Below are 16,910 nucleotides of genomic sequence, written 5' to 3'. Positions count from 1 at the left end.
CTTATTGCAGCAGGTGGGGATGGTGTTGAGATGCAGGCACTAAGACGGCAGGTGGGGGTTGCCGTGGCGCTTGCCCTTTGTTTGCTTCGGCCTTGCACTATGTGCTATGTACCGTATACTTCCATCACGAGACGCAACTCTCAACTTCACATCTCCCTCTATCTGGCGACACTACTCACACACCTAGTGGAAGGAATGCATCTAAAAAGCCTCATCTCTGCGTGTTTCACCCGGTAACCCGGTTTTTCGCACCCCTTAAAGCCACCAGAGTGAAACCTGATCTGTCTGCCCCTCCCCAAAAGTTGCCAGCATCCTTTTCAGCTCCTCACCGGTTGCAAGGCCCTGCAGCACAAACCTTGCTTAAATGCTACCTACCTCAGTCAGTCGGCCGCACGGCGTGGCTGACCGATATATGATAAATCTTGTTTGCTTCAGCTACGATTAGCTTGTCCTCGTCGGATTGGCTGCCAATTATCTGCTCAGCCTGCTCGTACGATATGACAAATGAGCGTGAGGCGGCATGCGTCTGTGCGTCTGTGCATTGCTTGCCCGTAGTCGTAAATGAGTACAGGTAGCATTTACTTGAGATTCTGAAGGGAGCAATGGGGTATGAAAGAGTCGAACGACATTTGAAGGCATTGAATAGATTATTGCAACTCATCCCCCTGACGCCTACAACTATGGGAGATGCGTACAGACTGGCAGCCACACGTGTCATGCACTCTGAGCACACGAAAAGGCGTCACAACATGATATGAATACGTATATACCATTTTTCTTCTTTTACATTGGTTGGTTTAATTTGATTTGAATTCGTATCATTTCATTAATCCTGGCGCTAACATTACAATAATAGTACAAACTGGTTTGTCCAATGACCCATCAAAAGAATGTTCCCTGCGGGCTACAATCCACGATGTTGTTCCTGGTGCGAGACACTATGCCTCCGCACACGATCATAGGTCCTATCACCGTGCTCAATAGATGGCTCACCAATGTGCTTCTGCAAAACTGAAGGTGGTACTTGAGCGGCATCCGTAGGATCCTTGGCCGTTATCCTAGCATCCCTGGATTTTGTTAGTAGGTTGCATTTATATCGATTTTAGATATACTGTGCGTACCCACTCACGACTGGTAAGTCTTATCGCCTCCAAAGGTCTTGCTGTTATCGAGGTCGCTGTCCACACGAGGGTCGGCCTTGTTCAACATGTCGGACTTGTGTGGGCCAGCTGTGTTGGCAGCTGGGCCTGTAGCCTGGCGATCAGTTCCAAAGCCGCCGCCGAGGCTGCCCATACCACCATATGCGCTGGTAGTGGTGTCGCCGCCGCCAACGTTGCCGCTGCCAACGTTTCCGCTGCCAACGTTTCCGCTGCCGTGGTGTCCGGCGCCATGGTGTCCGGCGCCATGGTGTTTGGTAGTGGTGGTGACATCATCGCCGCCAATGTCGCCGGGAAGTTTGGTGGTATGTTGAGCTGGTTGACCATAGGCGTCGGTAGAGATAGAGCCGATCCGTGCGGTGGAGGAGGTGGTCGTGTCCATGCCGGATTGGGCACCAGTGCCAGTGGTACCTGATCCTAGCCCTGAGGTCTTGCCCATACCAGACGTATCAGTCGAGTATGTGTCTGTTCCTGAGCCTAGCCCAGAGGTCTTGCCCGTACCAGACGTGCCAGTCGAGTATGTGTCTGTTCCTGAGCCTAGCCCAGAGGTCTTGCCCACACCAGACGTGCCAGTCGAGTATGTGTCTGTTCCTGAGCCTAGCCCAGAGGTCTTGCCCACACCAGACGTACCAGTCGAGTACGTGTCTGTTCCTGAGCCAAGTCCCGAAGTCCTATCTAGGCCAGAGTGGCCAGTGTAGGTGCCAGTCGTACCGGAGGTGTCAACGCCGCCGCCGGCTCCGAGAGTGTCAGTACCCATACCGGTACCGAATCCCGTGCCCGTAGTAGCTCCAGAAGTACCAGCAGTTCTGGTAGTTCCAATATCGTGAGTAGCCTTTTCAGAGCGGAGGCCCATGTTGCGGCTACCATCGAGGTCTGAGTCGATTCTGGGATCAGCCTTGTTCATTGTGTCGGACTTGTGTGTGCCGGCAGTTTTGGAAGCAGGACCAGTCGAACCAAATGTGGCTCCAGTAGTTCCTGTGCCAGTAGTTCCTGTAGTTCCTGTGCCAGTAGTTCCAGTTTCGTAGGCAGTGCCGGTAGCTCCAGCGTGGGTAGCCTTCTCAGAGCGAAGGCCCATGTTGCGGCTGCCATCGAGATCTGAGTCGATTCTGGGATCGGCCTTGTTCAACATGTCGGACTTGTGCGTGCCCGCAGTTGTGGGAGCAGGGCCGGTTTTAGCAGAGGAGGTGAGTGTATCTCCAGCAGTGTTCATGCCTTGAGTGTTCGATGAGCCGTACGAGTAGTTATCACCACCTGTGGTGTAAGAGCCATCATGGCGACCCAATGCCTCGCGGTTATCACGATCGGAGTCAACGCGAGGGTCAGCAGCATTGGCAGCTCGGGAGCTGTGGGGTCCATGAGTGCCTTCAGGCTGCTCAGTCTTGTTATCGGAGTGGCTATGAAGCTTGTCCTTGACCTTTTCGAGGAGTGAAGACATGATGGTTGATTATTTGTGAATATTTAAAGATATGCAAGTTGTCGAATAAAGTTTCTGTTGATAGTTGATTTTTTTTTAGTGATATTGTTTGGATGGTATAATAAGAGGATAAGATTTCAGGAGCAAGATGGAAGAGCATCACGATTATATAGAACTTCATCCAAATCAGCTCTCCGCAAAAGGATCGCTGCCTATGATGACATGGTGGCTCATGCTATAGCTTCACCATGGCGTTCAACTTCGAAGCTCCCTGTCCTAACGTTACAGATCTCACCAATCGTCCACTCTACACAAGCATGAGGTAATCGAATGAACCTCCATAGGGGCGTCATATCAGGGATGCGGTGACGTTGCCATGCTACAGTAAGAATCTCTCTTTCGGAGCATTTGGACCAGTCTGAGACGCAGAGCTAAGAGTTTCTAATCGCACTGCCTTGTAGCTAATGCAAACAAGGCAGGTAAGGTTACCTAAACTTAGATTCCCCAAAGGCTAATTTCCTGGAAAAAAGCGGAGGGACATTGATCAAAGCAAGAAAGCTGATTCGTTTTTTGCGGGTTTGCTACTCTGCTTTGTTTCATTTGCGGTGGCAGTAGTGCCAAAAGACTTAAACACGAAAGTCGACTGATATATCGATGACGCATGGCTGCGGGGCGCACGGGCTGTGGAGCGGCCTGTGGTGGCGTTGACAACAATCATCGTTACATCACCTGTCGAGCTGTGGCTGGTGAGAGAGGCTGCCACGGAAATGTGCTCGCTGTGTGGCTTGTTTTCGTTTTCATTAATGCATGGAATTTGATTTATGTTTTGGGTTTGTGTAGGATGTTACGGATGCTACCGCAGGACACGGCAATTCATTTCGTGATGACGTGGGTGGAGTGGATCTACGGCTGGGGTCTCTTAAGAATCATGGAATCTCGATCTCGGGGTCGATAGTACGTGTTAGTACGTGTTATTTTGGTATGGTCAAACATCTTTTAGAAGTGTCAAAATCTCTTGGAAATGAAATTCCATTACGAAAAGGGAATTCTTAGTCCCAAATCTAAATTATATCATCAGACCCGGCAGATACGATACGCTCATTTCAGGTGCTAGACACATCATTATGTTCACCAAGGGGTAACGCGAGATAAGCATGATGGTGACAGTAGATTTATTTCATAAATAACAAAGATAAAGTAGTAATAAGTAATTAAGTGCTAGCTTAGCTGGGTATAGTCATTATAAAAGTCGTCAGAAGTGGTATTATAGGGAATGACCGAATGAAATCATAAGAGCAGAACCAATTTTCTTTTTCTTACTTCCCCTGAACATCTCACGCTCCAACTCCAACCTCGTTCTCACCCCACAATGAGCCGTAGATAACCACCAATGAAAGGGTACTAGTAAGGGTATCATGAATGATCGCGTGCCGTCTATGGCTATTGGAAGCGCTAACTCCTTGGTAGCATTTAGACATAGCTTCGTCGGTACCAGCGGCGATGGCTCTGGCGTTGGGCAGCATCGACTCTAGCGCGACGTCCATGGCTGCTGACCCAGTAGATTCCGAGCAGGGCAGACACGAGCCAAAGAAGAGCAGACAGGAATGTGAAGGCAATGTCGGCCTTGAACTTGCCACATTGGTCTCCGGAGATGGGGTGGACATTGTTCCAGTCAAAGATGTAGCCGCAGGAGCCATCCAGCATCTGGACAATGAATATTAGCTTCAGACCTATATGTCATATGCGAAAGGTCACTTACATTGACCAAGAGGCCAAAGGCTGCCCACCAGCAAAGGCTGAGGATAATGTCGACTGGCCAATGGACAAAAGACCAAGAGAAGGGAACAAGCCATATCAATGCAAAGAACATGGACAATGCCGCTATCACTTCGGTATAGATGAAGCGGCCCTGAGACCAGCTAGACGCATGGCGGAACTGGTGAAGGTGCTGGCCTGTCACTCCAGCGACAATGGTAGCGAACACGAGCTCTGCCGCTCGGAGGACAATGTTGATGATGCGATCCAACGCCATGGTTGATGATTCCTTTTTGGTGCTTTGTTATACAAGGCTAAGAGGCAAAGGGGCAGGTGAAATGCTTTCTATAAAGGGAATCAATAAGAAGAGGAGACTTAATGTTGATGCTCTGAGGCGATGGATGGTCAAAGACTTTTCAATGTGTTTGGAAGGACAAAGACGCTGCTTTTATTCATTCGCGAATGGCAGCGCTCCCCCATGGCCATTGATCAACAACACCAACTCAGTCCCATCGTCATACGTAGCACACATGACCCCCATGGCCGGCAGGACATACGCCATTTTCACCACTACAAAGCCGGTTTGCCTCGTCCAACTGGAGATGATCCCGATCCAGGCATCACAAAGCCGTGGTTTGCTGCAGTGACATCGCCTGCCCAAACACGGCAGCCGGCGTTAAGCGAAAAATTCCCTCCATACGGCCCCTGTATTTTGTGCCTACCAGGCAAAGCAAAGTCTTTGGAAATGCCCAAATACCCTGATATTCCAGGTGGTTTGACGAATGTCGTGATTTGCAGACAGTGTCAGGCAGCGCTGCTTAAGCATAGAATGAATGAGGTCATAGCTCGGCCGTTGGTGTGGCTAATGGCGGGCTGTTATTCGCTGGCGCTGACATGGTGTTGCATTGATTGACAAGAGCCCAACAGTGACGGTGTCGTTGCAAATTAATTAATCTGGGTGCGGTTCCCAGTTTTGGAGCTAGGCACTGGCTCTAAATCGACGGAAAAAACTTGGCGTGACGTGTGAACAGCAGCTTTGAAGAGATGCATCATCATTACTTGGTGAATGAGTAAACATGAGAGAAACATGCATACGGAGAAATGAGAAACGAATGCGTAGGAGAGAATAAAAGAGAAAACATGTCTGGGGCTTCGGAGTAACACGTGCACGTACCTGCGTCGCGTATGGTACATGCGATTAACCACTCTTACCCGAACAAGAAGCATTGGGAGCTCTTTCCATTCATGAACTGCGCGAAAACTATTATTTCGTAGTCTTTAAATATATACGGATTAATTAATTGAGACAAGACATGATACCGAGCTATGATCACATCAGTGCCTTTCATGAAAGTGGTTCTTTGTAATAACTCATTAACGAACTATTCTTTGTCGACTTTGTGTACTGTTTTTAACGTTTTTATTGTTGTTCCATTAAAAGACCCAATAGATGTTCAGTTCAATGGAGAGTTTCTTAAAATATATCAACATGAGATGGCATCGACAGCGTTCATAACCCATGACTGTGCAATGCGGCTACAGGTAAGAAACAACAGTGCTAAAAAAAGTTGCATATAACAGGAGAGATGAGCCCAAATGCCATCCTAGTCTCAGAATTTGTTCCAAGAACCCGCATCAAGTCTCAGTGCCTAAGATGGTATTCCGTCAATAGGTTCATTTTTTGGACGAGTTTGATATTACCAATACATAAGAGTTCAAGAGCTGGACATCATTCCACCGTGAGAACTCACAGAGACAATCATTCTGACAGAAGAGAAGAGAATCAACGCTGTTCCCGCTATCAGTCATCTCGAGCACAGAATCAGTTGCAACAGTCCCCAGAGGAAAGCAAAGAAACCACTGAGATGGTTGAAGGTGATATCCAAGATGGGCCAGAGAGATTTGCGCCATGGTATCCCCTTCTACAGGAAATTAGGAAGGGTAATTCTGACCAGAAACATCACGACCCGTCTATCGCACAAGAACTCCTAGATCAGAATGAGGAGAGAGAGGCTCCGGACTGGCTGCCATGTGATTCTGAAAAGGTATTTGTGAATAACCTCGTGCCTCAACACGAATATCCAGCAGTACAATTGCAAAATGGCGTTCTCACGCCACAATTGTCTAGGCCCCCAAAGAATTTGAGATGGCTGCAAGCACGACTTCAATTGGCGCGGACCAAATCCGATTGGACAGCCGCAGTATGGCAGAAATACAAGGTGTATCCTCGTTTTAGACAGCATCCGGAACTCACCAGGGTAGGTATGCAGTATTTGTTCAAGAAATTCCCAGATCGGTCTGGATATATCAGGGCTTACGATAAACCCTGGTACGACTTCCCTGAATATGCACCTTTCGCTCAAGGCCTCGAGCAGCCTTGTCCTGGGTTCACTCAAGGATTCGCATTTGAAGCTTATAGAGCCACTGATATTGAGCATTTAGGCGCGGCCATATGTTATAGTAGCGCCTCGTCTGGTGTTCGATCACTTACTCTCGCACACATGTCCGGTGAGTTCGCAGTGGGAGCTTTAGAAGCCGAAGAGGCGATGGATGCACGACATGGCGCGGCACTTGTTTATATGAGAAATGCTGCTCTTTCTCATGCCAACTTTAAAAAAGACCCGGAGGATATGGCAGCAATTATGACTTTTATCACGAATGGGTTGTCTATCCGCTTCTACGCACATTATGAGTCCAAATCTCCTAGTGGCAGGGTAGAGTATCACCAATATCCTATTCTAGAAGCGAATTTAGCAGGGACATATGAGGATTTTATTCGAGGCGTTGCCATGCTACACAACTGTCAAGACACTGCTTTTATTTTGGCCAATAACCTCAAGAATGCTCTTGAGCGGTACCACGCAACTAACGGCATCAATGCTTGGGCTTATCACTTGGACGATGGCGAACACATACTATCAGAAAGCGAGGATAGTGTGATTAGAGGCGTCGGTGCACAGGAAGATGAAGTCCGGCAAGAAAATCAGCATGGCTCTCAAAGTGATGACAAGGGCACTGACGACCCAGAAAATAGCCTCAAGGAGACGGCCCAGGGGAATGAATATGAGAGTAACGATAATGCAACTAATACACATGCTAAGAATGAAGATGATTCACACTCTCCGACTCTTCCCCAAACTCAACATCCTACCAGAGTGCTTAGGCCTCGAAAGCAAGCGGCTCAAGAAGAGAAAAGGCTAAAGCCAAATTCTAGGAAACGACAAGCTAATCGAGCCAGTGGAGATGCAGCCAAAGAACCTTTGAAAAAGCGTTTGAGACCCAGGAGTTGAGCCGCCCGAGCGACAAAAAAAAGAGATAAATCTCAGCAGTAGGCCGCTCGTTATTGAGAGGGTTATCAGAGAGAAAAAGAGGAAAAAAAGAATGACACCTGAGGGATTCGAACCCTCGCCTATTTCTAGACCGCGAATAGACCGTTCGAATGCTAGATTCGAAATAACCTGAACACGGCGCCTTAGACCACTCGGCCAAAGTGCCTTGAGATGATTGGATGCTAGAGTGAGCCGAATTTCAGTATGTGAGCCCTACCATCGGAACTACTGATATCATAGGCCGTTTTAAGGAGATATTGAAGGGAAATGGGGCGGCGTTGCGATGCCGTAGGCGCAGGTAGTTTTCATAAAAGTATCAATAGAAACTGATGGCAAAGTTCCTTTTCTGGTTTAACCTGTGCAGTATCCATCCCATGTATAGTTTACAGATAAGGTAATAAGATAGAGTTGTCCCGCCCAATATAAGACAAATGATGCCTATTCCATATTCCCACAGGTTCCATTTTCGGTAGCCCACGGAGGCGGAACCCCGCCACCTACAGCAACTGGAGCTCTCCACACCCCGCCATCGAAAAGGGCTCGGCAATCATCGCATCATGTATTTAGCAGTGTCGTTATATCCGACTTCGCAGCCTATTATGGGATACTTGCTCACTAAGCAGCTTTGAAGTGAGATATAAAAACATTAAATAAAAGAAGCTCACCGCGTAGATCTTACTTTGTCAAGTTCATGGTCTGCGACTGAGAGCCCCTCCTCTGTGATACCCCTCCAAACATCCCACTTATCCGCTCCATTACACCACCTTGTCATTGTTACTACCACACTCACTTGTTGCTGCCATGGCAAATAATACGTCCAAGGAGCGTGGCATCCGTATAGCCATCGACCGAGGCGGTACTTTCACAGACTGCGTTGGCGAGCACAATGGCGAGGAGATCATCATCAAGCTCCTCTCTGAGGACCCCGCGAATTACAAAGATGCGCCTCTCGAGGGCATTCGGCGCATCATGAGCCATTTCCTCAAGCGGGAGATTCCCCGCGGCGAACCTTTGGATACCACTCAGATCGACTCTATCCGCATGGGAACCACGGTGGCGACGAACGCTCTGCTGGAGAGAAAGGGCGAGAAGATTGCCATGGTAGTTACCAAGGGCTTCAAGGACTGCCTGACGATTGGAAACCAGTCAAGACCCAAGATTTTTGATTTGGCGATTCGAAAGCCAGATGTCTTGTATGAGCAAGTCGTGGAGATTGACGAGCGTGTCACATTAGAGGACTACGCTGAGGATCCAGAGAGGACAGTCACAGAGGCTGATGCCCAAGCGGGCACCAAAGAGGCCGAGGGCAAAGACCTCGTCAGGGGTCTATCAGGAGAGACAGTCAGAGTACTGAGACGCCCTGAGCACGACGACATTAGGAAAAAGCTGCAGGAAGTGTACGATTCGGGAATTCGCAGCATAGCCGTTTGTCTTATGCACGGATACACATTCCCTGATCACGAAGCTCTGATAGGCAAGATTGCCAAGGAGATTGGTTTCCAACACATCTCACTCAGCCATGTACTGATGCCTATGGTCAAATTAGTGCCACGAGCAACATCAGTCTGTGCAGATGCCTACTTGACTCCGGCCATTAGAAAGTACATAGATGGCTTCCAGGCCGGCTTTGAAGGAGGCTTGGGCACGGAGAGCGTCAAGCAGGAGAAGGGAGCTAGGGGTGCCAGATGCGAATTCATGCAAAGCGACGGTGGTCTTGTCGATGTCGACAAATTCACTGGTCTCAAGGCCATCCTGTCTGGTCCTGCGGGAGGTGTAGTTGGATATGCCATCACATCTTATGATGAAGAGACTAAGATTCCTGTTATCGGCTTTGACATGGTAAGAAAAAGATCTTTCTCTAAAAGGCAGCCTTTCTACTTCTAGTATGTTGAATTCTGACGATGTGATTTTAGGGAGGTACAAGTACAGACGTATCTCGCTACGGAGAGGGTCGATACGAGCACGTCTTCGAAACAACCACCGCCGGCGTCACAATCCAGTCACCTCAGCTAGACATCAACACAGTCGCCGCTGGCGGTGGCTCTCGTCTCTTCTTCCGCAACGGATTGTTCGTCGTGGGACCCGAGTCTGCCGGCGCACATCCCGGCCCTGCGTGTTATCGAAAGGGCGGTCCTGCAACTGTCACGGATGCTAACCTCTACTTGGGCCGTCTCCTGCCGGAATTCTTCCCTAAAATCTTTGGTAAAAATGAAGATGAGGGACTGGATCTGGAAGCGAGCAGAAAAGTGTTGCAGGAACTGACAGACCAAGTCAACCGGGAAACAGGAAAGAAGCTATCCGTGGATGAGGTCGCTTTTGGATTCCTCACTGTTGCAAACGAAACCATGACAAGACCTATTCGGTCCATCACCGAAGCAAAAGGTCACGACACCTCTAAGCATCGACTGGCAACCTTTGGTGGTGCCGGTGGCCAGCACGCCGTCGCCATTGCAGAATCTCTCGGCGTCAGCCAGATCCTCGTTCACCGGTACTCATCAGTCTTATCCGCCTACGGCATGGCTCTTGCAGATGTGGTAGACGAGCGACAGGAGCCAGACTCATCTGTCTGGAAAGACGATGGAAAAGTCGTTGGCGAGTTGCAAGCCAAGATGGAGAAGCTCAAGGACAAGTCACGAGCTGCTCTAAAGGAACAAGGCTTTGACGAGAGCGAGATTGTGTTTGAAGAATATCTCAATCTACGATATCGCGGAACGGAATCGGCGCTAATGATAATCAAGCCCAGCAAAGAAGAAGCAAAGGCCAGCTTTGACGGTAAAGACTGGGAGTTTGGCAAAGCATTCGTCAAGCAGCACAGATACGAGTTCGGCTTCACGTTGGATGATCGGGATATCATTGTAGACGACGTGAGAGTCCGAGGTATCGGAAAAAGTTTCCGCCACCACGAGAAATCTGTGGACCAGCAGCTGAAAATAATCAAGCGACAAGAAGCTTCCGCAAAGTCGCAGCACGGCGAGCAAGAGGTTTACTTTGAGGGTGGTCGAGTCAAGACTCCGGTCTATAAGCTCGAAAATTTGACTGAAGGCAATGTCTTGAACGGACCGGCTATGCTGGCTGACGGCACACAAACCATCGTCGTAACGCCGCGGACCAAAGCGCTTATTACCGGAACCCATGTCGTACTGGATATTGCAAAGGAGGGTGCTAAAGATGAGTATGTCGAGGTATACCCCCTTCTGTTAAGACTGCAAAAGTACTAATTAATCATTCAGGTCTCATCACACCGTCGAAGGTGACCGGGAGGTCGATCCCATTATGCTCAGCATCTTCGGCCACAGATTCATGGCCATCGCAGAACAAATGGGCCGCGCGCTCCAGAAAACAAGCGTCAGCACAAACGTCAAAGAAAGACTCGACTTTTCGTGTGCCATCTTCGATGCCTCCGGCAACTTGGTAGCCAACGCGCCACATCTGCCAGTTCACCTTGGATCCATGTCCCACTTGGTCCGTCGACAGGCCGAGATCTGGAAAGGCCGCCTGGAGAAGGGAGATGTCATCATTTCAAACCATCCCTCATACGGAGGCACCCATCTTCCTGACGTGACGCTGGTGATGCCCGCCTTTGATGCCAAGGGCGAGAATATTCTCTTTTACGCGGCATCTCGAGCCCACCACGCCGACATTGGAGGAATCAGCGCCGGTAGCATGCCACCGCACTCTCGCGAGCTGTTCCAAGAGGGTGCTTCCATTATGAGCGAAAAGCTGGTCAGTGGCGGCAAGTTTGATGAGCAGCGGGTTATCGAGCTGTTTTACAACGAGCCAGCGCAGTATCCTGAATGCAGCGGCACACGATGCCTTGCTGATAACATTAATGACCTGAAGGCTCAAGTGAGCGCCAACAATAAGGGAATTTCTCTCATTGAGACTCTGATTGAGGAATATGGCGAAGAGACCGTCCAGTTCTACATGGTCAATATCCAGAAAAATGCCGAGCTATGTGTACGTAGACTTCTCAAGGAGGTTTACAAGCGATTTGAAGGCAGAGAACTATCCGCTATCGACCATATGGACGACGGAACTCCTATTCAGCTCAAGGTCACTATTGACCCAGAAGCAGGCGAGGCAGAATTCGACTTTGATGGAACCGGCCCTGAAGTATATGGCAATATTAACGCTCCCGAGGCAATCACTTATAGCGCCATTATCTATTGTCTACGCTGTCTCATCTCTGAGGACATTCCCTTGAATCAGGGCTGTCTGAAGCCAGTTCACGTCAAGATTCCGCCCAAATCTCTACTCTCCCCGTCTGCTGGTGCTGCAGTCGTAGGCGGTAACGTTCTCACCAGCCAGCGTATCACTGACGTGGTCTTTAAGGCCTTCCAGGCTTGCGCTGCTAGCCAAGGATGTTGTAATAACCTTACCTTCGGCTTTGGTGGAAATCAATCTGGCAAGACAGCTGTCAAGGGCTTTGGTTACTATGAGACTATTGCTGGTGGCAGTGGTGCGGGGTCAGATTGGGTTGGAACAAGTGGCGTACACGTCCATATGACCAATACAAGGATCACAGACTCGGAGATCTTTGAACGAAGGTACCCAGTTCTCCTCCGGGAATTTTCCATTCGGAAAGGCTCAGGAGGCGATGGTCAGCACCGTGGTGGCGATGGTGTTATTCGGGATATTGAATTCCGCATACCCCTGCAGGTGTCCATCCTAAGTGAGAGGCGTGTGTATCATCCATATGGTCTCAACGGTGGTGAGGATGGCGACTGTGGATTGAACTTGTGGGTCAGAAGAATAGAAAAGACGAGCTGGGAGCAGTCTCTCAAGAGACTTGACGGAAAAGAAGATGCAGAGAAGATCGAATATGAAGAGCGGCATATTAACCTGGGAGCCAAGAACTCAGCTGCCATGAAAGCGGGGGAGCGCATTATCATATGCACTCCAGGAGGCGGAGGCTGGGGTAAGCCAGGCAAGGAGAGCAAGGAGAGAAAGAGGATGGACTTCACTGAGAGCTGGAGAAAAGGCAGCGGTGCGGCTAGAGATGAGGCTGCCCTGCAGGCGTAAGAGTTCCTGTAAAGCAGACAAATAGATAAAGAGGTCAGATAATAGAAATACTACCTACTCACTATGCCTTGTAAGGAAGATGATCTCCCAGAGTAAGCTGAGCTGAATGTTTTATAGGATTCGTAGGAGCCTTCTGTGCCGTCTTCTGGTAAGCAGAACTGCTAAACTTATTCAAAACTACCAATTCGTGAAAGTCCCAGATCCACTCCAGAAGTGCGTCAACCAACACCTCCCAATACAGGGTTACATTAGCCGCTTACGCCGCTGGTTTTTGATATGTTGCAGTTGGGTCGAAATTCTTTAGCAAACCAACAGTTGGCCAGTAAAATGGTGTTTTTTTCAGCTTCAGCCCTACAGCTCAGGCTGCCGATCTCCGCTGTGCCGTGGTTGCATCCTTGGCCCCCAAATCCTTCCAGAGCGTAACTACTGCAGTAGGCAGCATACTACATGTCTTTTACCGGCCTATGCTAGAACTTTTATGACCTTGCATGCTACTTTCTCGCCAATTACAAGGCGTACCATGACTAGGGAAAAGGCTCCGCCATAGTTTCTGGGTAGGATCGGTGATCGGTTCACGATGCCTCAAGGCGGCGTTTCGCCGTAAGGCTTAGTACCGTGGAAAGATCCGGGCCGCCGTAGTTTTTTTTTTGCCCCACAACCACTCCAAGAGACCCATCAAAGCGTGTGTATTCCTGTACTTGGGGTCTTCCAAACATGTCGTACCGTTTTTGTTTCTGGGTTTCTGATGTATAAAATGGAGGCTGAAAGAAGAATAGGCTCCTTTTTGGCGCCAATTGATTCTGTGTTGTTGACAAAGTAGCATATTCCGTTTGCGTGCCTATTGCGCTAAATAGCAGCGGCATTTGTTGGCCAATTCGATGCCCAGGTGCATATCTATACTCCATTATTATTGATGGATCCCTAATGCTACTCGCAAGAGTACGACGAGCACATAGTTGTACATACGAAGTGCGAAGAGCACGGAGATTGAGTGTCGGAGGAGCGGAAACACAGCATGTGCACACACGTACTGACTGGGTACCCTCTTTGTCTCGGCTAAATTCGCGAATTCGCTTCGTCCCCTTGTTAGATAACAGGAATCTACCTCCGCTTCTACATATTTTGGTAAGCTTAAACGGCTTTAGATGCATTTCCTAGCAGCGGCGTTATGGAATTATGCTCTCTGATAGGAGGTATTAGTGACTTTGACGCTAAGCTTTGGGGGTAATCCGAGGCTCTTTGGTGTCTTGTGATACATAATGCGGCTTACCAGCGCGGCACATTTGGCTCTGTCTTAATTTCCTTCTTGTCTTTTTACCTTTCCCCCCTCGCACATTGAGGTGTTCAGATCCTTGCCTGTTTCCGCAGTCAAATCCAGGAACCTAGTCCTAAGACAGTTTTGGTTGCATGAATGATAGACAGCCTGTTTAGGTTTCTTTTGTATACCAGCTGACCAAGAAAATGGACATGGTCTCGTTTACACAAAACCACTACCGATCCAATGGGCTCGACTCGCATCGAAATGCTCGCCATACCACAAAAAATGTCCTCACTGGCGGCAGGCTACTTGACTGATAGAAGCGAACACTCCGGCACTCTATGCCGAAACAGTGTCTAGTCCTCTGCCGCGTTGATGTTTCTAAACGCTTTGCCCCTTTCTGTGGGATCTCCCGGTTATCCCACTTTTTATCGGTGAGGCGATCAGTGGTTTTAAGCTCCGCCAAAACGGATCAGTTCGTTTATCCCCCCACCACAAGATACCGCGATGCGGCATCGTCGCCCATCTGTCACGTCAACCGAGGCGCCAAAAAGTTATGCCCTGGTATCACCTGCCTCGCAGGCGGCCATTCCGTAAACAAAGATGCGCCATACTCGGGCCTTTCCGGTCCAAGGTTCATACAATATGCACATATATGCACGTAATAAGGAACCGTCTCATCCTAGCTGCGGCTACTGCCTTTGCTGCCCTAGCTAGGCACGCACGCATAGTGTGGCCCGCGCAGCGGCATAAGTAAATGAAAAGTGCATCCCGACGCAGGAGAAAAAAAGGCCAGGCTCGCCCACGGCACATCGTCCCCCCTCATTCCCTCCCTTCGTTGGGTCTCTAATGACTACAGTATAAGAAAGAAAGTCGGATAGTGTGCCATATTCTGCACAATTCCGGATAGTTATCACATATGTATGTGTCCTTTTCCCGCGGCAGGCCAAGACGTCTGTCCATTCGTCCCTCTGTCGCATATGCACGGCAATTGCAGCATGGTGTGTATGGGCAAATGTAACGTCAATGTCGCGGAAAATTGAGGCCCCAGTTTGGTATTTATACGCACATGAACCGCACACTATCCTGCGACATCATTAAAACAATACCACTCCCATCGTGAAAACAGAGCAAAAAATACGCTACACAATCACGCCTAGCGAGAGTGCGAAAACACATAGGACAGCGGCCTGCATTGGCTGCGCAACGGTAACATCATGATGCGGATTGCAGTCGCCGGCGGAAGGGGCTTCGGGTTTCTGCTGGCGACAGAATTAGCACAGGCGGCGAATGCGTACAACGTTGTTGTTCTATCAAGATCTGTTGGGTTTTCCACGCCACATTTCCATGGAGCTCGGGGATTTTGCGTGTTAACCCTGCGATGTAGGCAAGGCCCGAATTCGACCAGTTCGACGTCCAAGTTCATGTCGTAGACTACCACGATCACAACAGCCTAGGTTATGCGCTCCAAGGGGTCGATCTGGTCATATCAACGATATCCGGCACCGAGCAGCTGAATCTCATCGATGCTTCCGGGCGCGGGCGCGTCCGCATGTTTGTCCCCTCAGAATTCGAAGGGTCCCTCAGCCGACGGCCGTCGCGGAACGATCCCCTAGATCGCGGATCTTCGCAAGCGCTTGCTTTGCTAAAGCAGTGGTCTGAATCGTCACGAATGAAATACACCATTTTTTCATGCGGCCTCTTCATGGAGCGATTTCATCCTTACGGCATGATTAACACCTTCGGCATCGGCCACGGCTCTGGCGTGGGCGGTCCTGGAGAATTTCTCGTCAATTCTGGCACAGCCACAGCCGAGTATCCGGAACAGGATTCCAAGGGACATTCGGTACGTGTCTGCCTCACATCGGTGTACGACGTGGTTCGATACATCGTAGCAGCTGTTGACCTGGGGCCCTCGCATTGGCCCCGCGAGTTTACTATGTATGGGGACCGGCTGAAAGTCCGAGACCTCATCACCACATACAGCACCGCTTGCAATGGTTAGTTAGTCATGGCACAGCCCAGAATCTCAGTCTCCATGGGGTGCCCACGCCAAAAGACCCTGGCAGGTGACACAAAAAGCTAATGCACAAGTTGTTAGCGGTGTTTACACGACATGTACAGCAGCCCGCAGAACTAGAAGCCTTGCTCACCTACTATGTTCAACTGTGCGACTATGACAAGGTGGCATACTATCAGAGGCTCCTTGCGACGGCCAACGGGCGGTACGACTTCTCACAGGCGACACTAAACGAAGCCGTCAATCGGAGCAATAGCGTCAGCGTCCAGCCAGTGACATTCGGAGCCTGGCTGACGAGCATATGGCAAGCATTTTAGCGGGAAGCCATAGCACAGAATTTTCTCTTTTCCCTGTCTTTTTTGGGGGGCGGAGGCTTTGTCTTTTTTTTTTTTTCTTTCTTCTTTTATTGGCATGGAAACGACATGGATTGGAGCCGGCGTTGTGTCAGGCTTTGGTTCTTTTTGCATCCCTCGATGGGAAAACAAACAAAATCGTCCATGGTATAGTCTGGATATTGGGCCAGCGAGCTGGAGTGATATAAAAGCGTCAGATGCCTGCATTCATCGAGCACTTGCTCGTAGCGGCCTGTAACTAATAGATACGAGTGTCCCTCGAGCCTCTCCTGTCACACAAAGTAGTAGCGATATGAGGGCAAATGGAAATAGCATGATACCCAGCACCAATCTCCGCAAGCTGCGACCCAAAATAATCTTGGGAGGCGGCCAGACCAGACCGTGCACTCGTACAGTACGGCAGGCAGCCAAATTGGCATTTCGTCTGATTCGCGTGTCGTCCCCGATGTCTCAGACTCGCAACCATTCCATCAGGGCGTGGTCGTAGGGGTCGTAAGCGCTCACCAATGCCATTCATTAGTCGAATCCGCAAAGGAGTTGCACGCTGGCAGCAGGTCATTGGATCTCCGCCGAGTCCGCGCAAGCCACGGCAGGCTGGAAGC

The 16,910-nt window shown here is 49.6% G+C and overlaps 5 protein-coding genes and 1 non-coding gene across 6 annotated transcripts; 3 read left to right on the top strand and 3 right to left on the bottom strand.

The window, feature by feature from the left end:
• Positions 1-921: 921 nt before the first annotated feature.
• Positions 922-2,853, bottom strand: GGI43DRAFT_250212 (uncharacterized protein). The gene has a single exon (XM_083200810.1). It carries the CDS (start codon positions 2,590-2,592, stop codon positions 1,126-1,128), a length of 1,467 nt encoding a protein of 488 aa, XP_083064187.1. The 5' UTR covers positions 2,593-2,853; the 3' UTR covers positions 922-1,125.
• An 844-nt stretch (positions 2,854-3,697) lies between these two features.
• On the bottom strand, positions 3,698-5,255 carry GGI43DRAFT_249811 (MARVEL domain-containing protein). Its single transcript, XM_083200807.1, has 2 exons — positions 4,331-5,255; positions 3,698-4,275 (listed from the first exon to the last, which is right to left on the bottom strand). Exons 1-2 carry the CDS (start codon positions 4,601-4,603, stop codon positions 4,042-4,044), a joined length of 507 nt encoding a protein of 168 aa, XP_083064186.1. The 5' UTR covers positions 4,604-5,255; the 3' UTR covers positions 3,698-4,041.
• A 384-nt stretch (positions 5,256-5,639) lies between these two features.
• Positions 5,640-8,024, top strand: GGI43DRAFT_396443 (uncharacterized protein). The gene is made up of 2 exons (XM_083204963.1): positions 5,640-5,868; positions 5,999-8,024. The coding sequence occupies exons 1-2, from the start codon at positions 5,846-5,848 to the stop codon at positions 7,614-7,616; spliced, it is 1,641 nt and encodes a 546-aa protein (XP_083064185.1). The 5' UTR covers positions 5,640-5,845; the 3' UTR covers positions 7,617-8,024.
• On the bottom strand, positions 7,709-7,821 carry GGI43DRAFT_t44. The gene has a single exon. It is a non-coding gene; the product is annotated as a tRNA-Leu (tRNA).
• A 432-nt stretch (positions 8,025-8,456) lies between the features above and the next one.
• Positions 8,457-12,760, top strand: GGI43DRAFT_431237 (5-oxoprolinase; the record flags this gene model as incomplete). The annotated part of the gene is made up of 3 exons (XM_083209385.1): positions 8,457-9,494; positions 9,569-10,827; positions 10,886-12,760. The coding sequence occupies 3 exons, from the start codon at positions 8,457-8,459 to the stop codon at positions 12,675-12,677; spliced, it is 4,089 nt and encodes a 1,362-aa protein (XP_083064184.1). The 3' UTR covers positions 12,678-12,760.
• Positions 12,761-14,758: 1,998 nt separating this feature from the next.
• GGI43DRAFT_396436 (uncharacterized protein) lies at positions 14,759-16,348 on the top strand. The gene is made up of 3 exons (XM_083204962.1): positions 14,759-15,257; positions 15,323-16,017; positions 16,089-16,348. The coding sequence occupies exons 1-2, from the start codon at positions 15,153-15,155 to the stop codon at positions 15,938-15,940; spliced, it is 723 nt and encodes a 240-aa protein (XP_083064183.1). The 5' UTR covers positions 14,759-15,152; the 3' UTR covers positions 15,941-16,017; positions 16,089-16,348.
• The last annotated feature ends 562 nt before the right edge of the window (positions 16,349-16,910 follow it).

The sequence above is a fragment of the Trichoderma evansii genome (assembly GCF_050947405.1).
Source record: "Trichoderma evansii strain SZMC 28006 chromosome Unknown GGI43scaffold_3, whole genome shotgun sequence".
Taxonomy (NCBI): domain Eukaryota; kingdom Fungi; phylum Ascomycota; class Sordariomycetes; order Hypocreales; family Hypocreaceae; genus Trichoderma; species Trichoderma evansii.
This window is presented reverse-complemented; position numbering and strand designations above follow the sequence as displayed.